This window comes from Anastrepha obliqua, chromosome 3 (assembly GCF_027943255.1).
Source record: "Anastrepha obliqua isolate idAnaObli1 chromosome 3, idAnaObli1_1.0, whole genome shotgun sequence".
NCBI classification, from domain to species: domain Eukaryota; kingdom Metazoa; phylum Arthropoda; class Insecta; order Diptera; family Tephritidae; genus Anastrepha; species Anastrepha obliqua.
In genome coordinates, this window is record NC_072894.1 from 130,612,701 (window position 1) to 130,636,953 (window position 24,253).

Consider the following 24,253-nt stretch of genomic DNA (forward strand, 5'->3'; position numbering starts at 1 on the left):
GCTTCCACTATTGTACTGCGTTGTTGTCTTTGCTTACACAACCACAAGACATTGTCGTATTTATTAATTAAACTTTCAACTGCCTGATTAGTTGAATTCGATTCGTTTAATTTACTTGGGCACTTGCCGCTCTGCGCGTCTCTTGGCGTCTCAGCTGTGCTCTTCCTAGTGCGCGCGCTCATTCAACTGCTTGCTGCTCACCGCTCTCTGGCAGTCCAATTTACCTTTATGACACCACGCAATTGCCATTAATTAAAGCTCTCGTACGTCATGCGAACCACTACCGCCACTGCTGCTCAGCTGTTTTTCAATTGAAATGTCAACAATTTTCTATTAAAATTTATTTTTTCCTGTATTCACTCGCTCTCCGCCCGTTCACTCTTCGCTGGTTGACCTTACCTGTGCTGCCGCCATCCAATGGCTGCTGCTTTCCGTAGTTCGTCAATGCATTGGGCTTGCAAATATTTTTCCTCGTTTGCTGTCTGTGTTTTCTATTTATCACTGCCGCATTGCGTTTTCATGTTTGTGTCAATCTAAAATATTAAACTTTTTATTTTCAATTCTTTGTGTGTGTAGGCATGGATCTGTTCACCTGAACGTTTGTTTGTTTCTTCATATATTTTTATATTGCATTTCTGTCATTTCTTTAATGCAAATGTTTACTGACGTTAGTCGCCAATGTCTGTTGTTATTGAATACAAAAAGAACTATACGACGTATAAGAAATAAAATATATATCCGCGCCGCTTTGCAAGTACCCGACTAGAATTACAGTTAGGCCCGAATTAGGCAGGCCTTACTGAGGCACGCCTCACTATTAGCTTACCAGGCCCACGTTAGGCAAGACAAAGATTGGCATGCCAGAACAATACCAAATTTGGTTGTGGTCACGAAAATCTGTGGCTGTGTCTCACTTAGGCATAAATTGGAATCCTTAACTGATTTGTAGAAGGGCATCCGAAGTTCGGTTTTTCGAACCTGCGCCTAATGACGCAGATGTGTGGCGATACCTTTCGGGACTTGGGCCTAGTTTGGCTGTCTTATGAGGCGCAAATTTGGAATGCTGTCTGCCTTATTTGCGCCTAATCACCTCCTTACCACAATTTCTAGTCGGGTATGATAGAAGACTTTCTGTATTTTTTTTAGCTTTAATTCAATGTAAATCCTGAAGTCTAGACTATTTGACGAGGTTCTGTAGTGTGTTTCTTTCTTGTAAAGATTTTACTTTAGTCATTGCTCCATAATTTAAATATTGTATACTATGTATTATGGAAATAAATCAAAATAATCTGTAGTTTCAAGCATCAAACTTCCTAAGAGCCGGTTTTTCAGTGCCAGTTAAACTGTGGTGGTGGCCAGGAAAATGGGCGTTTAAACTTAGTTTAACTGACTTGAAGAACCTGAGTGAAGGTGATGGCCCATTTCTCATCTCCCATGACGATTCGGTACAAAAAGCGCTGCTTGTGACTGCGTGTTGGTCGATGGCGGGCGAGATCCTGAGAAGCAATTTGAAGGCGACTGTCTTTGTTTTTTTCGTTGAGCTCGTGAGGCACCCTGGCACAAAATTTTTCGATAAATCCAATTGAATGAAGGTGATTGAGAACCGTTTTATGATCGCAATTAATTTTTTCCGTCAATGCACCACTGGTTTTGCGGCCGTTCTCTTTCAAAAGTGATTTGAGAGTTTCTTCATCGAATTCAGAAGGCCTTCGCAAACCATTTCCGTGCTGTATAATCGTCTATAACACCTCCATACACGTCGCTAATGTCTCGGGCTGCTTTGGCAACTTTTTGACCTCGATGAAAATCAAAGAAAAGCAGGTGTCGAAAATGTTGATTTTTGTCTCCGGCGCACTTCATTTTTAAGTCTCAAAACTAAATTAAAAAATTAAGTAATTCGAAAATACTGTTAACATATAGTAGATTTGTAGGGCAGAAAGAGTTATATCGAATAAATACTCACCATTTACCAAACAGCAAACAAAGCGTTGTAAAATAAAACAAAACATAAAAACGCTACGAACTTATTCGCTAACCCAATGCTTTCTTCAGCAAAACAAGTCGTGCGAATGAAAATATTACCCGTGAGTTACTGCCATTACATTGGCGAAAGGCGTGACATTTAAAAACCGTAATTGAAAAATTCGTGTACATATTTGCATTTTAAATGTAATTAGTCTTAAAGTAATAGATGTAAAAGTCGGTGCCGCTAGTCTGGCGGGTGGATGTCATTAAGAGGAATTGAATTTTCGACGCTTATAGCGCCGTATAACGGTTTTAAACACAAGAAATTAGACCGCAAAAATATAATGCTACTGAAAAAGAGAAAATCCGGAACATTGAGTAATTTTCAAAAGTGTAAAAAAAAAATTTATAGTAAATAAAGCAAATATTCTTACATTTTCTGTAACATACCATTTAAGTTAAAGAAATACGCTTATGGGAAGTACAGCGCCTACTTTCAAGTAAATATTATTTGAAAAGTGCGCTGGGTATCGTAAATTTGATTTCGCTTGAACTTAAACTCTGCGCTACTTGTTTCCATTACTTTTGCGTTAAAAGAATGTTTTGCACTGTAAGTCGGCGTCCGTGCCCCTTAAAAGACACAAGCATGACTGGTATCTTATCTCTTAATATTTATTCAGACCTTCTAGTATTACTTACAAATAATGCTAAATAAATATTCGAATTGAGAACATGCGATTGTTTCACGCCAATACCCCTGTACAATTTTTTAAGTACTTCAGTATTTTAGTTGGCTTCCTATCGCTCACGCGTTCGCGTGTAGTGCTTTTCGATATTTACATTGTCTGTATTTATTGCTCGCTATTTCCTTGAATCATTCCTACGCCATTTGTCATGTCAAACTGAACTGTCACTGCTTTCAGGGCAATGCCCTGCAGGAAAGTCCACCGTAACTGTACTGGGTTGTATCTAGTGAATTTAGAACCGCGACTAAATCGTTTAATTTTTCTTTTTCATGGAATGCTGTCCAAGGAAGAGTCAATCATGCCCGGTTGCATACATTTTTCCGTGCTTCGGAACTAGTCTTAAATTCGACGAATGTTAACTACTATTCTCGCAGGCCTTTTTCATTAATGCCGAACCAGTTTAAATTTTTTTACGCGGAAAAATTTAAAAAAATTAAAGAAAATTTAGAGCACTTTGCTATACTGAAGCTTATTAGGCTGACAAATTTATTTTAAGAAATTCTGATTAAAAATTTTGAAATTTCGATGAATTTTTATAAATTTTTTTACAAGATTTTAAACTTGGATTATTAAGGTCTCTAATATAGAATGAACTATGTATATATATAAAAAAAATTGTAAATATGTGGTGTATTCTTATTTTCGGGGTGTGCCTGAACAGCGAAATCGTACTAGTGCTGTATAAGAAATTTATTTCGCTACTTCAAGCTTTCCCTGCTGGGTCTTTACAAAGTGTCACTTTGTGTGTATTGTAGTTTACAAGTGTATCTCGATTTTGTGCTCATTTTCTCAAAAATCATTTCAATAATTACTATTTTACAGCGCGTGTTTTCCGATATGAATCTCTGATCTTTGTTTGTTTGTTTTTTGTTGTCAATTTCAAAGCAATTGGCAACATCTGTGCAGCTGCTTTCTTGTAGTCACCGCTATCGTTAATGTTTTTAATTAGTATTTTTTTCGCGAAGGTTTTATGAAGCACTTTTCCTCAAACAAAACAATTTGTCATTCATTAACTTTTCAGTAAGATTTAGTTGCGAATATTTTATAAATAAACTAACACATCTATAGCCATATTGTCGTAAGCGATAATCGCGTGAGTCGAAAATAGTGTTTCGAGAATTCTATATTTGCTTTATATCTTTGATTAATGAAGGGAAAAGTTAAGCATACAGAGGGGCTCACAACAATAGAAAGCGAGTTTTGACTATATTTTTCCTTTTTTATATTTTTAAATAGTGTTTTTAATGCTTTTTTATATTTTTTAAATATTTTTTTTTATGTTTATTTTTAGATTTTTTAAATATTTTTTTTTATGTTTTTTATATTTTTAAAATATTTTTTGTAATGTTTTTTTAATTTTGTTTTTGTTTTAATGAAAATGTAGGTTATACCACAAACAAAATTATGTTACTCAAAACTTCGTATTGTATTTTTTCTTAAAAAAAAATTACACCAATTTTCATCAAAATTTGGAATTTTTAGGAACATTCTGGGTATGCAGAAGAGCCCATTTATTTTCTTCCACAAACAAATATCGAGCATTCGTCTTTGAAGAAAATGCATAACATCGTCAAGAAGAAAAGAAAAAAAAGTATCGAAAAACATTCGAATTTTGGGTTACTTGAACAAAATTATATCAAAATTGAATTTTGTAAAATTGTGCACAAAGTGTGAAACTGTGAGTTATATAGCCTTTGTTGTTGTACATATACCTACATTTTTATCAAAGCAAAAAAACAAAAATACAACAATTAAATTTAAATAAATAGGCAGCTAAGACCTTGCAAAATGTCGCTGTGCTATTATTGGGTGCACCTCTGTGTTTTAACGTTTTGTAATAATGTGGGCCAGAGAGATAGGAGTTTGAGTATTAGTAGTTATTGATTGTGACCACAGATGCGTATAACGTATGATGGTGTTTATATTGTTTCCATTTAAGCAATATTATTTGAACAAATGCATACAAAAAAACAAATAAAAAAAATACTAATAATTATTCAAAACTCACGTGCATGCCACAGGTTTAGAAAAACAGAAGTTGCCAGGCGCAGAAAAAAAAGTTTTAAGCCCTAAAGCGTTTCGGCACAGTACTCGAAACCCCTCCCATATCCAGCAAATATTTCGCGTTACGATTACTTGCTTTTTCACGTCACTCAGCCAGCGTCACTCATACGCTTTGGCGTGCTAAATGCGACACCAATTTTCTTTCAGTATTTCCCTGTATTGCCTCATCACAATAAGAAGTATGCATGAAATGAAGAATACATTAAATACTCGATTTTTACTACCTTCACTAATTTGCGCAAATTATTTGTTGTAAAATAAGATATAAGCGCTTGCAACTGGTTTGTGAGCTGCTGTCTTAAAGACTTCATGGAAATAAACCAGACTCCTCAAGTTAATAATTGCATTTATTTATATACTTAGCGGCAAAATATGAGCAAGTCTTTTGACAGTCGAGCCAACAGGTTTTTAGCGAAATTTCGTAGTGACGTTAAGACGCGACTCAAAGTGAAAATATGTTATGCATTTAATTTTATTTAATTAAATTTTCACTTTATTTTTAGGTTATGCAATTGCGTGTAGTTTAACTTTGCTCAGCACATACCATCCATCCATACCCTTTCCCCACCCACACACGCTTGTACATTTGTTGCTGACATTGTTTCGTTTCAAAAATGCATTTCACATTTTACACTTGTGCCTCGACGCATACCAAACATGCGATACATATCGATGAGCAGCTGCTTTCCCTATTAATTTTCATGTAAATCAGTTTATACAAATCTATTACACACACATTCACGTATGCATTTACATATATTGGTCATATGTTATGTGTTGCATGTGAACCACCGCCAGGACCTTGAGGTGCCAATCACTGTGCTGTCAAGCTGTTGCGTCTCTGGAGTAAAGCAGCAAACCACAGCCGTGTCCACTCCCGCCCACTCGTGTTCACTCCTTCGGTTAGTTGCAATTTACGAGCGCTTTGCATTTCATGCGTGCAGAGATAAGAATGGCCTGTAGTCATGCTCGTGTATTCTTATACATACATATGTACAGGTATGTAGCCATGCATTTGCTTCGCTTGTTTGAGAATTTTTTGTAGGCCTGTATGCTTGTGCCTTGTTCTCGTTTGTTGTGTGAGTTATTTACCTATTTTTTGTGTCACAGCAGTGCTGGCGGCAGTCATGTGGCGGCCAGACTACGGAGCGACCATATGCTCGCTGATAAGCTATGCTGTCGCAGTAGGAGTGGGAAGCGCGGAAAGCCGAGGAGGTGAGCGGGTATAGCCAGAGAAAATAGGCAGACAAAAAAAAATTTTGTTCACAGTTAAAAATAATTAGTCTCCATATGCTGAGCATTGCTACTGTTTTCCTTTCTGTTTTCATTATGACAAACAACTACGGGTGATAGCAAGATGACAATTACTTATGTGTCATTATGTGGAGTAGCTATGAATTTAAGTGCTTATTGATAAATTTACATACTTGATGGGTTAATTTGAATCTCCTTTTTGACGTCCATATCTTCAAAGTAGTAGCCTGCGATTTTCCAAAGAGCTTTTAGTTCACGTAGTGACTTATGTCGATTTTCTACTTTCTGTGACTACAAATGAAGCTGAATAAGACGAATTCAAAATTAATCATCCAATGTTTTTTTTTAATACTTTTAGACTATTGTCAAAAATTTTTTCTTAGTAAACCTTAAGAAATGTTACATTGCCTATATTAAAACGAAATAAGTAAATTATAAGTTTATTTTTTTTTAAGTTTTTATATCTTGTTAAATTATTTAGCATTGATCTGTTTTTCACAGTTTGTAATAAAACTGCATTTTTAGATTATTGAAAAAAAAAGTCAACATTTGGAGTGATGGAAATATTTATTTTGACTTTTACACGCTTGCTTTTTAGCTTGTATACTGCAACTATCTTGTTCACGAGTGTTAAATATGATTGACGTACGACGCCATTTGCACAAATTAGAAAATCTTTCGATAGGGTGATTCATTTTGCGCCACCTTGTACATAGATAGGTATAATTTTTTTTGCTAATGAACTCTAATAGCCCAAAAATTCCAATTTTCGACTGTACTTCACTGAAAGATCGATTTTTGCAATTTCTAATAGAAAATCTTACTAGAATTACCAATTTTTTTTTTATCAAAATCGATTTGTGTCGTTCTTAATTATTCAGCCTTCCTTCCTGCGCACAATCTCCTGTTCAGCACTTTAGTTAACTCTATTCGTAAAAGTCAATTTGAAGTTCATGGTTTTTAATGAAATTTGGTTAACCTCAAAATATATTTCTTGGCCCTCTGGATTACTTTGGCGCTGGCAGTAAGTAATTAATATTTGTTTATTTATTTACATGAAATGTAATTATAAATGCTTATATTAAACAATTAAGCCAACTAGCAGCATATTCTGTCAGCCTTACTATTGCGGTAGCCTAATTTTTCCCAGTTTACTTACTTTACAGTGGGTATTTAAGTAAATTAGAATCCTATCACGAAAATTGTCTGCATTAAAGCAAATACGGCTTTCTAGACACCAGTGTAAATATCGTTTAAATTGTGCACAGTCGCTCTATGTTGTATGTATGTATAAGTAAATATTGACTCATTACCTCACATACATTCATACATACATCCATACTTGCTGCCTGCATGCAGATAGGCAGGCTGTTGGCTCCACCAGCTGTCAGACGTATTGCTATACAATTTCTTTAGTAATAGTTGCTCTGTTCTGTTGTTGCGCTGCTTTCAGCTTCCTCGTGAGCAACTTATACTCCACTCGCCTAAAATCACCTCACCTTACCTCACTTCATCCAACTCAACACCTACAAACTACATTTCTGCTCTAGCTCTTATTATGTTGTAACTACTATTGTTAAAGTTGCTATTGTTTTTTTGTTGTTTTCATTGTGACACAATTGTATTTATTGTTTCGTTGCTGTTGCCTACGACCGTTAAGGGAATAAATTACAACAAATAATAAATATTCATGGCCCAGTTGGGCAAAAAGTACACTCGCATGTGCAGACGATAACGGTGAAGAAAGAGAGGAAGGAGTAGAAAAAAGCAACAATTTCGGAAAAATCATATCATCTGGGGTATTTATTCATTTTTTTTGTTTTGTACATGGCTGTGTGGCTTTTGTTCAACTGCGCGTGGGCGTGTTAATAATGTCATCATCGGTACGAAACTCAAAGTAGCGCACCAAACTGGAGTGCACAGATAGGCGCATACATTTTTTACCTTTAGCTTAGCCTAGCTTAACGGTATGATTGTTATGGTTTCTGCACTTTAAGCATTCAGTTCTATTGCATTGGTCTGTTGTTGCTGTGATAGTTATTTCATATGAAGCTCTGACGTTCAATAGCAGCAGCCTCATCAGAAGTGGGAAGGACTTCTCCGAGCCATTTGATACCAAAAGAGGTTTCAGACAGGGTGACTTGCTGTCGTGTGACTTCTCTAACCTGATGCTGGAACAGATCGTGCGAACCGCAGAACTTAATCGCTCAGGCATAATTTTTTATAAGAGCGTACAATAATTTCTGGCGTTAAGCTGCTATGCTTTTTAACAAAAGTGTACCAATAAAAAAATTTTTTTTGGTGCTTATTTTCGGATTCCAAATAACAAGTGAGTACTGGTTGGCACCAGTAAGTATCACCGGCCGCTATAGTAGGAATTTTCTCTAAATCTGTCTGGCTTTCGCTAGTTTGTTGGGAAATCTTTGAGTCAGATATAAAGTGTGGTACAAATGAGAGTTATTCTCTTAAAACAGGAAGTCAGTTTCTTCAGTATACTAAGGCTTCATTAAAAAATCCAATCATTGCCTTTATCTATGGAGTACAATTTAATTAATGCGCTGACTCGGTTGGCAATGAAAAAATTTTGGGAGTTGAGTTGAGTTGAAAGACATTTTTACATTTTCCCTCAGCAGAATTCTTAGTTTTATTAAAAAGTCTGAAAAGTATTGAGAGGTACTATAATGCTAACAATCCTTGATGCCATGAAGTACCTTAGCCAAATAAGTATTTAAGTATGCCTGATTATTTGAAGAGTCTTCCGTATTTTTTGCCGTCACACCCCAAATCCAATTCTTCAAAATACCCTTCATTTATTAACCCATTTTCTATCCTCAATTGCCAGTATTGATTGTATAAATATCGATTTTAATACAATTTTGCATGAATTACTTTCATTCTCGTTTCTATGTTTTTTTATTTATTTACCTGTGAAAATGTATAAATTAAATTTGTATAAAATGTCATCTACGCAATTTACACGCTCGCTTTAAAAAGGTCTTTTCTTCTTCAGATTTCCTTCTTCATATAAGCAAAACACATTTTATGGTTTCTTTTTTTTTTTTGCCGGCTTGCCATCACTTATTGTTATTGGTATAAATGGAGAAATTGGTTATTTAGCACAACTCTGTTGATTTCGGCAATATGTTGTTGATTCCATGCCGATTGACATTTTGCCATATTTTATTCCAAATGCAAAAGTAATGTAAACATTTATGCTTAAAACGTTTTTTATTTCCTTGCTTGAGTCAATAAAGATTTGCATTTTGTGCTTGTTCGCTCCCGATGTTTATTTACATTTTTGCTGACAGCTGGATTTGATTTGAACAATAAATTTGCGTGCAACTCGTCTGTGGCTCGCTAATTCTAAAGACATATTTCTTCCAAATAATCTTACATGTTTATCTATAAATGTATGCAAGTATGTACGTAACGTTGTGTTTATTTGATTTTGAATTAAATTTTTGCTGAGCTAGGAAAAGTACCATAAAACAAGGGAATCCTACTTTTGCTGGAATAATTACCTTTGACAAGTTGACGCAGTTTCGTAGTTTAAATAAAGCAATTGTTATGGTATGGGAGTGGTATGTGTTACAAGGGTGGTTCAACTTATTCTTGAAATATATAAAATGATATGTATAAGAGTAAATTTTTCTAGTAAATTAAGTCTATTAAGTGGAAACATAAACATATCTATGAAGCGCGATTTGGTTTGATTATCTGGTTCGATCCCACGAACGACAGGGGCGATATTACCTTCAAAGGTTCGATCGTTGCTGGATTCTGCATAACATTGACTTTAGTGAGGTTTCCATCAAATATATGTTGAACTGACCTCGCCAAGATGGCTGAAAACACATTTACTGAACTTAGAGTGCGATATTTTATCGATTGATTGAGGGTCTGTGAGTCTTCGGCTACCTTTATGCTGAAACCAAATATCGCTTAAGTTCATACCTTTTAGTTCAGTCATATTAAAAAGTGCAGTCAAATCCTCCTTACGAAGCGACGGCTGTGACACCCTAAAAAGCTTCTCTGTTGGCGCTTGAGCGATTCTGGCCGTGTTTAAGGAGGCCTTCTTCTTCCTCTGCTACCACCAGCTGAGACCGCATCCAATACTTTCAGACCCGCAGAATTTGTATCCATTCGGACAACATGACGCAGCCAACGAAGTCGGTGGAACCTTATTCTTTAACCCTACAAAATTTTTGCACGTGTTTTGCTTGTACGCGTTTACCTTTTTTTGAACCCAACCCCAAACATGGAACGGCGTATTTTTTCAAAGTACAGTTCCCCACTACCTCTGGAAAAATATTTCGTCGTATTTTATCCGCCAACTTTCAAAAGCTGAAGTGCATTGCATTAAAAAAACTTATTTCGAAAATTTTAAAAGCTTCGTAATTGACTTTTCGAAGCCCTTTTGGAAAATCCAGAAGTATTTAACTCTACAATGCCTCCCTCGGCTCCTCTGCTAAGTAGGAGGTCGCAAAACTGATATTTCTTGAAAGAAAATATGGTTGTCAAGGGAAACTTTGGCAGATTTCACTATGAGGCTTGCTTGGCATTCCCGGTCGGGGGTCAACTGCTCTTGGGAAAACCTTTTTAAATCATTTAATGTTTTATCTTGGCAGTGGGCGTCGAATCCGCAATCGACCAAATGGTGGTCATGCACCAACCCTTACAGTTACGACTGTGCCTTTTTATTTTATCCACTACACATTGCCTACTCCATATTTTTGATAAACAAAAGTGTTTTTGTGTCGGTACTACACCGAAATTGGCTGCAAATGACAGACGATTTATTGGCAGTTTATCAGAACAAAAGGCAGATATAATCATGACAATTACAAAGAATGGCAAAAATATCGGCAAAACCACGAAGGCAAATAATTGCGCTGATATGATAAACAAGCAGCAAAAAACAAAAAAGAAACAAAAAGTAATACCGAAACTGCCGCTGCCTCTTCGCTGTGCCATTCAAATTTGCGATTGCTCGAGTCACAGCTACATAAATATATGTATGTATGTCTTAATGTTTATTTGAATGTATCTACGAGTGCGTTTTGTTTGCTAGTTGGCTTTTGTTTTTTCCTCCTTTTTCGCTTTGTTTTTTGGGTAATTGTAGCACTTATGGTTGCCTACTATTCACTACTATTAAAGTTGACGGTGTGTCAATATCACTCGTTGGCATGGCCACACAAACACTCTATCGTACATTCACGGTCAGACGTGGAGGAACTTTGTGCGCTGGCAGCGCGGATTGGCGATGACCGACCACGCTACATTCGACTCAAACCGCAGGCAAGCAAGAAAAAATGGTTTTCAAACGTAAAAATATTACACATACGCCATGTAGTACAACGCACGTAGTTGTTGTGTATCGTAGCTACCGTTTAGTAACTAGCAATGCGACTATGTCACTGCGTGTGTGTGTGTTATGTTGTATGAGTTATTGATGGGCATGATTGTGCGCTTTCCCACATTCGGCACCGATTCTCTACCTTCCTTCCCCTACTATCCTGTTAGGGGCATAACGGTCGCTGATAGTGTAGTGTATGCGAAATGCTCCACCCATCACCACAACTTTTATTATCAATGGGGAAGACTGGAGTAGGCCTCAATGAGCGCTCGAATTGCGCCACTCATTCAGTGCGCGACGAACCTGCCAACTAACCTGTACATAATAGTTCGTTTAAAGTAATCACCCCCTGAGGAAAACAGTGGCCCTCGGCCCATGACGCTCGTTACTCATTACTTGCGACAACTCGCGGTGCTTTTTTATGGCTTTGATTCAGATAAGAAATGCTCGTTCTTCGTTTTTTCTCTAACTTTACTGCTTTTGTATTTGAATTTTATTTGAGCGTTTTAGTTAATAGCGTAAGTGCAAAGAGGCATGATTAAATAAAATTTGGGTCTAAAGTTTACCGAAAAAAAGAAGCGAAAATTTGGTGTTTAAATTTGGACTTATACGTATATGTGTGTGGATTTGTACAACCCATGGAAGCGCGCGTGTGAAATTTTAGTGAATTGAGAGGAAGTTGTTTTCAAGGCAATGCTTCCACAAACAGTGAACTGAAATTATGACGAATATGTTTTTTTAAATAAAAATTTTATTGCAGCACAGCTGGCGATACTACCCACCAAAGATTTTTGCACATTTTAAGCAAATAAAAAAAGTTGAAATGCGTTGTAAAATATTTAGTACATAATATAATTTAAAAAAGTGCCACAAGAAATTAAAAATAAAACTTTAAAATGTAAGAAACACCAAAAAGTATTAAAAAAAATGTATTTACAAGCGTAAATAAATGGTTACAAGCTGCGAAATATAAAATAAAAGAATATCACCACCTTGAGTGCCAAATAAAAAAAGCTTACTTTTTCAATAAACTTAAATTCGCATCGATGAGTTTCGCCTCGGCCAACAGTAAGACCTCCGATGAAACCGCCACTTCACTTCACCGGGCTATTACTGCATCTACAAGCACAATACCGACAGATTTCGCTGAAAATTCGGCGGCACACACAACACTTTCAACACCGTCACTATCATCACCACCATCAGTGGTGCCAAGTGCCACCAGCGCACAAACAACACCGATTGGCACTTCAACTTTTGCTCCCACTCACTCTTACGCCGCCTCTGTGCCTACCACTAGCTGTGGCGCCACGTCAACGGTAACATTCAATCCAGCTGTCACCACTTTCACCGCGCATTGGACACATAACTCCAGCAGTGATAGCAGCGGAAGTAGTGCCAAATCATCCTTTTCCTCATCAACTTACTCCTCAGCACTCTCGGAGACATCGGCAGCAGTTGCTGCAGCAACAAAGGCAGCAGCACCAAGACCGTCGTCTTCATCGAGCACAGCGCGAAAAGGTGTTACTCAACATAAAAGTCCTGCCAACGCAGCCAGTTCGTTTGTGGTTAAATGTCTGTGGAAGACGGTGCGTTTTATGTGGCAGGTTACGGAGATACCGATGAAAATCGGTGAGACCATCGGCAGCATTTATAGATACGCACATGATTCGGTCGAAACAATACTCTGCGTAGCTGGGTGAGTTTAGCGATTTAATGAAGTGATAGGAATATTAGAAAAATTAAGGTTTATGGGCGCACTTCCCATTTCCTGGCGAATGAGGCTGGTCAGACCTTCGTGTTTTAAATTGTAAATACAATTTTTTTTTTTTTGAAATTAGGACAACTTTCTAAAAGCGTAAAATATTTCGTACTCTACGCGCGCGAAAATCTGCCAAAAGGTGGGTATTAGAACGCTTATCTAAAAGAAGGAGCAGCATACAAAATTGCGTGTTTCGTTTTCATACTTTTATGATTGAAATATTCCACCTACTTTAAGCATTTCTAGGTGCATCTGTGCACCATTTGAGTGCCTTTTGATTATATAGGAAAAAGGGCATTCACAAAAGGGAGTGGTTGTTAGATTCGAATATAAATAATTCGAGAGTAGGATGGCTAAAGAGGGGAAGTGGGGAAGTAATATGCGAAATATATGTCTTAGTGTTTGTTGCTGAGTGTACTAATCTTTATTTATTGAGTGCAGAGACAGCAAAATATATTTATTTGAGTTTGATTGCGAAGGGGCATTTGCTTTCGTGGCGCAGTTAGCTTAGTTTCTGGAGAGGCTATTGAAGGTTATCTCACTTAAAGGCCATATGGTTTATAAACACACATAAAACCTATTATTCGTTTTATAAACTTGGTGAAAATTGAAGAAAATCGTGTAGGTGAATGAAAGTAATACACCTGAGGTGGCTCGGATACGATTTATTTTCTGGGTGAGAGGACTGAATTATTTGGCACGAAGCTGGTTCTTTTCATATATTTCATACATATTTTCTTTTGTGTGTAAAAGCCGTCCTCTCCCTTTAGGGTACCCTGCTTGCCTCGATCTGTAACTTTTTCAAGTACCTAATATACAAATTAACATGCTTCTTCTGACTTATGGAGTAGGAATTTCGAAACAAGCCAATTGCTTAGCTCTACTAATATATTTTGTCAGAATTGCTGCGATCCATTTGTAATATGGCATTGCTATTATTGCAAAGGCTTTTAAAAGCTGCCTTAAACTGTTCAGTGCAATGGTGCTTGAAGTGACATCATGTGTTGCTCTACAGTCGCTTATCATTTTTGACGAAGGAGGAAAATACAGGGTGGACCATATAGCGTTTACTTTTTGAACCACCTATTTTTTTGAGAATGGTGACACAAATGACAAATGTGTTCATAATTTACTTAAAGGTTTGACATTTACGAAATGGGACGCTATACGCTTGAACAAAATTGGGAAATATTAAAAACCTATTTCCAAATTGGTGAGTCTTCTTCTTCTTTTCTGATTTTCACATCGGTGGCTACGTCAATAAGCAAAATTGTCGGATTTGGGGCTTAGAAAATCCACACGTTACTGTAGAAAAGCAAATGCATCCCCAACGAGTCATTGTTTGGTGCGGTTTTTGGTCTGGCGGCATCATCGGGCCATTTTTTTCGAAAATGAGCGAGGAGCCGCGGTTACAGTAAATGGCGAGCTTTACCGTGACATGCTCAACGAGTTTTTGTTTCCAAAAATTGAACAGGATGACATGGACGACGTTTGGTTTCAACAGTATGGTGCAACTTGTCACACTGCCAAAGTTAAACTCGAACTTTTGGCTACCTTTTTTGAAAACCAAATAATCAGCCGAAATTGCGATATCAATTGGCCGCCTCGGAACTGTGATTTAAGCCCGTTGGATTATTTTTTTGTGGGGAGCCGTTAAGTACAAATGCTATGCGAACCATCCAGAGACGATAGATGCTTTAAAACACGAAATCGAAGTTGCCATTCATGAAATTGGAGCCCAAACAATCGAAAATGTGCTTAAAAATTGCTTTGATCGAATGGCCTACTGTAAAGCCAGTCGTGGCAGTCATTTGAACGATATTAGTTTTCATTCATAAATGGCAATGTTCAATCTTCAAAATAAAAAACAAAAGGTTTAAAAGTTTTTTTTTATTATAGCCGATTCAAAAAACAAATTTTACATGGCCCACCCTATACTTCGCCAGATGTTCGCTCCTTTGGAGAGTTATTCGTACTGTGTGTGAAGAAAGCTGCTTCTGAATTTGGTATTTTCACTGCGTTCTCGGGCATCATAGTTTTCTTCGTGCATCTTTGAATCCTTTTAGCAGAACATCGTTTTTCGTAGTCTGCTGTTGAAAAACAAAATCTGATTGAGCCTTTAAAAACCAGGTGGAAAACATTTTCGGTCGCTGTTCTCCATTCTTTACCTCCTTAATATTTGATAGATCGATGTCTGGGCAAAATTTATCATAAAAACAAAAAAATTATAGATCATAAATCAAAGAACTGGATTTAGTTAATTTATTGATAAAAAATCGTTTCCAATTTATGTTTAGCAATAATCGCGATTTAGCACACTTCTAATCAAATACTTGATTCCTCTAAAAATTTTCCAAAACAAGTGACCACTTCTTATATACTCGCAAAATGAAGAAGTTTTGTTTACTTATCAGCTTATAAAAAACTTAAAAAAATTATAAACCTGTCTGATATTTGTTCACCTCAAATTGTGTTTGCCTAAGTGGTTGGCAGAAAGGTAAATGGACTTCATTCATACGTTTTTTCTTGCTGTGAAATGTTGGATTTCAAAAAAAGTACTCCACTTTTAGCAACCGCAATCACCTGCGCCTATAGGCGTTTGTTAATGAAAAAATAATATACTTTAGCAAAATTGATGACTGTGAAAATGTCGCGCATAGATAATTGCTTATCGCTATGTTATGCGTTTGGAAAGCTAACAAGTGCCAGGTGTGGTGGGTTTAAAGTTTTAATAATAAATGTATATATTTTCATTAGAATCAATAAAATGATGGTGAAAATTAGATTAAACTTTAGTTTCTATAAAGTAATTATCACGGTAAATGGTTCCATATCGATTAGCCTGCCATGATAATGTAAAAAAATGTGTTCGTACTTGATTTATTGGCTTAAATGTTAATACTAGTTAACAGAAGAATTATACTTCGAAAAACAAAAACCTGGATTTTTCAGCCTATTTTGAGGTTACTCACATTTCATTATTTCTAAAGGAACGTCATCGAAATATTAGCACAAAATGCAATTTTTGAAATAATTGTCACAAATAAAACAAATAAAATAATAATTAAATAAAGAAATAAAATATAAAAAAAACTAGAAAAAGAAAAAAAAAATTAAAAAATAAATAAAAAAAACATTTATAAAAAAATTAAAAAAAAAAAAATTAAATTAAATAAAAAAAAGTAAAAAAAAAATTAAATTAAATAAGAAAAATTAAATTAAATCGGATACTTACTTTACGAGAAATGTGATAATTATTCAAGCGCTGCAAAAAACTTCGATAGTTAATAAAAGAAAAACTATTTGGAATTTTACAACATTTTCTGAGTGTGCTTCTGGATGATAGAACTCAGTCCTGGCTGAATTTCATCGCAAAATATTCACTTTTTGTAGCCCACATATGGGTAAATATAAAAAAAACTAGAAAACGAAAAAGAATTAAAAAATAAAAAAAAAAATAAAAAAAACTAGGAAAAGAAAAAAATTAAAAAATAAATAAAAACAATTAATAAAAAAAGTAAAAAAAAAATTTAATCAAATAAAAAAAAATTAAATTAAATTAAAAAAAATGAAATTAAATTAAATTAAATAAAAAATGCATACAAAAAATTCAAAAATAAAAATATTAAAAAAAAATATTTAGAAAAAAATATTAAAAAAAACAAAATTACAATAGAGAAATAAAAAATTAAATAAAGGAATTTAAAAAAATAAATAAAAAAATTAAATAAAACGAAAAATAAAAAATTAGCAAAATAAATAAAAAGTTAATAAATAAAAACAATTTAAAAGAATTATAAAAATTAAAAAATAAATGAAAGTAAAAAAAAAGTTAAAAAAAATTAAAAAATTTTAAAAATTAAATAAAATAAATAAAAATTATAAAAATAAAATGAAACATTAAAAAATGTGCAAAATAAACAATTGGTTGGTTGGTTGGTTGGTTTAAGGGTGACCCCGCATCGGAGTGCCACATAGACCACAAGTTGGGTCCGTTGTGTTGCCCTAGAGCTCATTATGTTATATGAGAGATTCGATTTTCAGGTTCGAGAGTACTGAAAGATTGTCAATTGTTGGAGAGCCTAGAAGAACGAGTCGACTTCTGGCTAGACCGGGACAACTGCACAGCAAATGTCTGCTCGATACTTCCTCATCTTCGTCCTCGCAGTATCTGCACAGGTCGTTTTGAGGAACCCCGAGCCGACGTGCGTGAGTGCCCAAAAGGCAGTGGCCGGTGATAAGAGATATTATATGCCTTAGTTCGTGTTTCGAAAGGCTTATAAGGGTTTTTGTCTGTTTCAGATTGTAGGATGGCCAGATTTGTCTGGTCGTAACGCAAGTAGTTTCCACTCGCCACCTCCGATCAGCAACAATTAAATACTTATTAAATAGTAAAATGAATAACTAAAAAAAATAATGAACAAAAATTAAGAAAAAAAATGATTAAAAAATTTAAAAAGTATATAAATTAAACTAACAAAAAAAAAACAACATAAATAAAATCTATAGAAACATTTTTAAAATTTTTTGAAATAAATAAAATTATTGTAAAAAAAAAAAATTGCAAACTAGTGTAATCTGTTGGCGTGCTTACATTTGTGTTCACTTATCAAATTTGTTCTTGTACTCAAGTGGGTACTTCCTGCCCTTTCTCAACTTTTTACTAATTAGATGCATTTTGTTTTATTTGTTTATTACAGAAAAGCGCGTCGTAAGGAGCGCGATGGTGATCAAAATTCAACAGATACCAAATTATATTTGGAGGAAAGCGTTTTAGAACGTAAGCTACCTGAAGCCGATCTCAAAGCCTTAGTGGATCTTCCAGCTGGCTTGGACTATAACGAATGGCTGGCGTCACATAGTAAGTGCTCAAGTAGAAATTTGAAATAAGTAGTTAAGAAATAAACAAATTACGAAATCTTTTCAAAGGTTAAAACATCGCTAGTCACAAGCAATAACCGCTTAAGTGGAATATCAAACATTCGATTAGGCAATAAAAATCTTTAATAAATAAGTGACGCATTCACTTAGTCACTTGAGTTAGTAAAAATAGTTTTATAATCCAGTTTTTGTGGCCAAAGTGCTACTATTGTTAATTGGAAATCTGAACAAACATCGCAAGAGTATAAAAAATTTGCTTAGCAATCTTGCTCGGTATCGCAATTTGGCTTCAAAATATTTTCCCAAAGGCAACCATCACGCCTCTACTTTAGGTAGGTAAAGATTGCTCGGTCTTTGATAGAGTAATGCTGCGTTTGATGAAGGTTGGGTCGGATTCAGCCTTGGAAATCATGTCTTTGGCGATATCAACGTAGTTACTTTTTTCATGAAAGGACCTGTCTTTTGGGATCAACTTTACAAATCATTGACTACAATGACCTGAACGAATCCATAAGCAATGCTCAAGCTCTCTGCCAGCTTTCTGATTGTTAATTTGCATAAATTTCTTGTTAATTTCTTTCACTTTCGGATTTAAATTTGTGAAAAACAAAACTCAAATCAATTGACTTAGAGCGTCACCTGGCGGTAGTCGCGGGATCTTTTTGATCAAGGTGGTATGATGATCTATTATGTCATACGTTGACAATAAAATAATACTGCTTTTGTTGGAAGCAAATATTTTTAGCATTTATATTTTATCTGCCTGTTGTGAATATTAGTTCCACCCTACTATTTGTGGTTACATCACCCGATAGCAAGCAATCACAGCATTTTGTGTTTAACCATCCGTCATTATCGGCGGTTGCCATCCCATCGCATACATCATTCGTGCTGATGGCGGCCCATTATTGTTATTAAATGAGTTAGAGGAATTGCGTTTTTAATTTACATATTACAAACAGATGCCAGTTTACACGCATGATGTCACGATCACTTCTCGATCTTGAACAAAGACTTACACATTTTGCGTGACATAGACGCGCAACTATTTAGCTGGCGAATTTAATTTAAAGTTCAAATGCATCGAAAATTTTACTTTGCGGGGAGGCACCTTGTCACCTTTATATGGAAACAAAATTCAATGCTTTAAATAAACGCAAAATTAACGATTTCTGGAGCGCATTGGGCTGAAGCTTTACTGTTTTAGGGCACATAATAATCGTTATCTTCATTTTTGCCATAAAATCGGTTTTGATGTGCAAATGTCTATTTACTGTTGTAAAATGCATACACAAAGAATAGTCCAAACATTAGCTATTTTTTTTTTTTCAAATACAATAAAATGTGCAAAAATAATTTTTATTAGGATTGAAGAGCAAATATTTATTATCATTATTATATAAATTATTATAAATCTACAAACATAATTGATTTCTTGCCGCAAAATTTGTTGTAATAATCAATCGTTCACCAGCGCTCAGAACCATTGTACAGATCCGTAAGTAAAAACACTTAAAAATGCCAACCGCTCAAATCACCTGATTGCAGAACGCTCTTTTCTGTTGCAATGAATTTGAATAAAAAATCATTAAATTTCATTGAAACTCGTCTATAAAATATCGTACAAATTTAGATACTTCTCAATATTATAGCTAAGAAATCTATTAAAAATATTTGTTATTATAAATTTTCTAATTAATATGAAGAAAAAAGCAGCCGAAAGTCATCGTATCTTGGTGGAAGTTTATGGTGAGCATGCTCTAGCTGAGCGAACGTGCCAGAAGTGGTTTGCACGCTTTAAAAGTGGTGATTTTGGCCGCGCCGCCAAAGTTCATGGATACCGAATTGGAGGAATTGCTCGATCAAGATCCGGCTCAAACGCAAGAAGAGGTTGCAAAAACTTTGGGAGTTGATCAATCAACCATTTCCAAACGTTTAAAAGCCATGGGAATGATCCGAAATTCAAATTTCGAAAAAAAACCGCACGAACTTATTCATAGACCTATTAAGTCAAAGATATTATTTTGTATTTTTTTGTCGATATTCTATTGTTTTTATTGTTACCTTAAGATTCTAAATTTGGCCTAGCAACCTCTCCAATGCGCTCAAGCACAAAGACCAGGGCACTCACAACATAACACACCTGTCACACGGTGCCTGTCAAAAAAAGAAGATGAAGACTGTTTTGCTTGTAATTTTATGCAATGATCAGAACTGCGCCATTGACCGTCGATCACTGTTTCACGCTTTACAGAATAGCAAAAATGTTACACAGTTATAATAATTTTTACTAAATTTTCAATGTTTGTAATTATTTCTACACGCCATGCATCTCAAAATAAAATATATTTTCTCTTTATTACCATTGCAGCTCTGGCTCTATTCGAGCATGTAAATTTGGTATATGGAACTATTAGTGAATTTTGTACGCCATCTGGTTGTCCGGATATGACCGGGCCAGGCAACAGGTATGCAAAGAACTCGCACTGCTTTCTACAATATCAGACAGGCATTTTTCGTCTGAATATTTATTTAATGTTATTTTCTCTTTTTTCTCCCACCCGCAGAACGTACTTATGGTTCGATGAGAAAGGCAAGAAGACGCGCGTCGCCGCTCCCCAATACATCGACTATGTGATGACCTTCACGCAAAAGACAGTCAGCGACGAGTCGATATTCCCAACCAAATATGCCAACGAATTTCCAAGTTCGTTTGAATCGATTGCCCGCAAAATACTACGCTTGCAATTTCATGTGATAGCTCATCTCTATGCGGCGCATTTCCGAGAAATTGCGCTGCTGGGACTGCACACCCACTTAAATTTGACATTTGCGCACCTAACCGCTCTGCATCGACGCTTCACACTGATCGATGAGAAGGAGACGGACGTATTGCGCGATCTGGAGGTGGCGTTACGCCTCACTGACGATGGCCAGAGCTCGCTTGCTTCGTCCACAATTACAGCCACGACGGATGGTGGCAGCAGTAGTGGCGGCGGCGGTGGTGGTGGCGGCAGTAGCTCCACAACTGATAGTGGTATAGCGAATAGCAGCAGCAGCAGCAGCGGTGTCGGCAGCGGCGCGACTACGGCAACAACATACGCCCACTCGCAGCAGCAGCATTCGGGAGTAGAGGATGTCAATTTACTGCAACAGCAGCAGCAGCAGTCAGCAACGTTAACGACGGGCACAACGGTCATCGATGGCGATGCGGGAGCGCCGCCCATTTGCACACAACCGGAGGCGCACGTGAAGCAAACGAACAATACGCATGCGTCAGCAGCAGCGGTTGTTTTTGGCGGCGGTGGTGGCCTTATTGGTGGCATATTGGGCGACTTGAGCAGCGGCGAATTCGGCGAAACGGCGACACGCTACTGCACCTCGGCGCTGCCACAACAAAATGCTGAGGTAGGTGGTGCAGGAGCGGGCCCGGGGGCGGCAGTATTAGCAATGAACTGCAATAATGGCGGCGCGGGAGCTCTGCACTTGAATTTCAATAATAATCACCATCATCACCACCATCACCATCACCAGCACCCACATGCACATCATCACGCGGCGCAGCAGCAGGTGGCGCATCATTTTACGCAGCAGCAACAACAGCACCAACAGCACAGTGGCCTCATACAGTGCAATGCGAGCAATGCACCGCATGCGAACACCGTCAACGCCTCAGTTGCAGCTGCTGCGGCATCAGCAACGAATGCCAGCACAGCAACAACAACAACAACGGCATAGTTGCCAAAAGCAAATGCAACAAAATCAACAATAGCAATAACAAATTCGAATGCAATTGATGTCGTTGATGAGACCATCGAAATAGTTGATGTGAATGCTGTTGGTTATCCTAAATCGGCGACAGAAGCTACTGCCTCTGCAGCCGTTAAAGCTAAAGCAAGCGCTACTGTTATTGCTGCCGCCACCGCTGCCGCCGTTGTTGTCAACCACACCGCCGATGTTGCCGCACCCATTGCCGCTGCTGTTGCCCTTAGCGTAGGACTTGGACGAAACGACGATGTGCACGAGAATTACGCCGCTAATGTTGACGTCGAAGCTGAAGCCGAAGATGAAGATGAAGACGAAGAGGGAGATGTTGAGGTAGAAGTTGAAATTGAAGACAAAGCTAAATATAATGAAAACAAAGATGATAAAGATAACGATGTTAAAAGTGTTGCCGTTGCGGCCGCAAAGGATGTATGACGCTTATTGCTTTATATTTACAATATATAGAGTAGTGTTAATTAAAAAGTAAGAATACAAAAGAAGCAAAGAAAAATGAAAACCTAAAATTTAAAATCTAAAATGTTTGAAGAAAAGAAAAGAAAAGATGAAAAACATAATAATAAATATTAAACGTATAAAATGCAAAAATAACAAAATTATATTGATGATTGTAATTGTGTCTGTATCTGGTGTCACACCAACAAACAAACACAAAAAACTTAGAACAAAGCAAACACTAAATGGAACTCACAAACATATTGAAACAAACCTAAAAGAAAATAAATAAAGTATAGTAAAATGTGCTAAGAAGTAGGCAAAGATTATTAGCATTATTATGCACTGTACAAGCAAAAAAGCAAAATCACTTACTTGACAAAAAGAAATACAAATCACGAACATTTTAGAAAACTAGAGATAAAAATCTTTGAGCAGCCAACCACTTATTGACACACCCAATCACTTTTAACCTAGCACACCCCTCTTTGATGTTCTGATGCATCACTTGAAGCTAACTGTAATATTTTAGAACCGCAACGCTTTAGGGTTGGGACGAAGCTGAGCCGGCTTGGCTGTTTTTATTTTGTTTTGTTTTGAAATGAAAAGTGAAGATAGTGAAGTGGGACTGAGAAAACGCAACCTGCGGTTAGCCATTCAAAGTTTTGTTTATATCATTAGACCCATTCACGTTTACTTATGCATGCGCAGGCGTTGGTGGTTTTTGTTTTACATAAAAATACGTTAAATTTGTGATAAAAATAAACTTGAGATATTTGGAAAATATTTAAAAACTTGAAAATGTCTAAAAAAGTGTACTAATATTTCTGAAGCTTTTTAAATAGAAGTTCCCATGCCCTGGTGCAGAAGCAGGCGTGAATTTGTCACTATTTTTGGTTTGTTCTGATTTTCAAAATAAAAAAAATAAAATAATAAAACGGACTCTTTTTAAATCTTTAACCCCTTCGGACCTCATGTGCAGAATTATGCACATAATGTTTAAAGCCTTATAATATTTTTATTTTATTTTGTCGACAACATTTGGGACCTAATGTGGATAATTGTGCACATGCCGAAAAATTCGGAAAACTTAATAAATATGTATGATTTTTCACACATTTGTTTTTATGATGTCCTTCTTACTAATAATTAGTAAAAAAATAATTTTATTATCCATTAACAATAATTCAGGTCTGAAGGGGTTAAGCCAATTCAGGTTCACCTGTGGCATTGACTTGGTAGGGCGAAAATTTTACGAAAATTAAATGCGCGCCGGGAAAAACTATTAAGGAACGCGTAGCAAAACAAAGAATTCGGTGTTAATGCCGCTAGTTTTAGACAGACAGAAATGGTACACGAACAAAAGCAAATTTACGTGCACTAATTTCGAGGAGGCAATGTTAACTGTATCTTACATAAATTTAAAGTATTTACAATTTGTTATGAAACGAAAGCTTTTGAAATATAAATTTTTTTTTTTTAATTTTAATATTTTAAATTTCTTTTGTGTCTAATTATTCTTCATACGAGTATATTCACCATCCTCAACTCCATTCTCAAGTGCAATGGTTCTAAAATGAAAAATATTTCAAACAATTTTAAGCTATCGATATACTGAGACCGAACAAGAACAACAAAATTCGCAAAAACTTCAAAACACGATAATTAATTTTTGTAAATTTTTTAAATTGGTTTGTTGGTTCAGTTTAGGTTGTTATTACTGGTAATAATGATTTAAATTCGGCTTTGTCAAAGTGTAGAGATGTGTTTAAACCAAAACAAAAAAAAAAAAGCTAAAGCAAAAACTAAAAAATTTAAATGTAGCAGTGTTGTGCTCAACTCAGTAGAATGCAGTTATCTGCCACTTATTTACTTATCTGATAGTTGCAATTTTGTTTCTTAAAAAAAAAAAAAAAAAAAAAAAACTGAAAATAATTCAAATTTTACATATAATATTTCGCAGCAGCTTCTATTGTTAAATTTTTTTTTTAATTAATTACTCTACTC

The 24,253-nt window shown here is 35.9% G+C and overlaps 1 protein-coding gene across 10 annotated transcripts in view; it reads left to right on the top strand.

Moving 5' to 3' along the window:
• LOC129241174 (MOB kinase activator-like 2) overlaps positions 1 to 22,564 on the top strand; it is a 117,294-nt gene extending 94,730 nt beyond the window's left edge. For 9 of the 10 annotated variants that reach the window (XM_054877370.1, XM_054877371.1, XM_054877372.1 and 6 more), the window contains 3 exons: positions 17,848 to 18,008; positions 20,400 to 20,496; positions 20,596 to 22,564. In XM_054877370.1, coding sequence (XP_054733345.1) covers positions 17,848 to 18,008; positions 20,400 to 20,496; positions 20,596 to 21,766 — 1,429 coding nt within the window. In that variant the 3' untranslated portion in view covers positions 21,767 to 22,564. Of the gene's footprint in view, positions 1 to 12,145; positions 13,085 to 17,847; positions 18,009 to 20,399; positions 20,497 to 20,595 lie in introns of those variants that run through there. The other variant, XM_054877376.1, reaches the window with a different exon arrangement.
• The last annotated feature ends 1,689 nt before the right edge of the window (positions 22,565 to 24,253 follow it).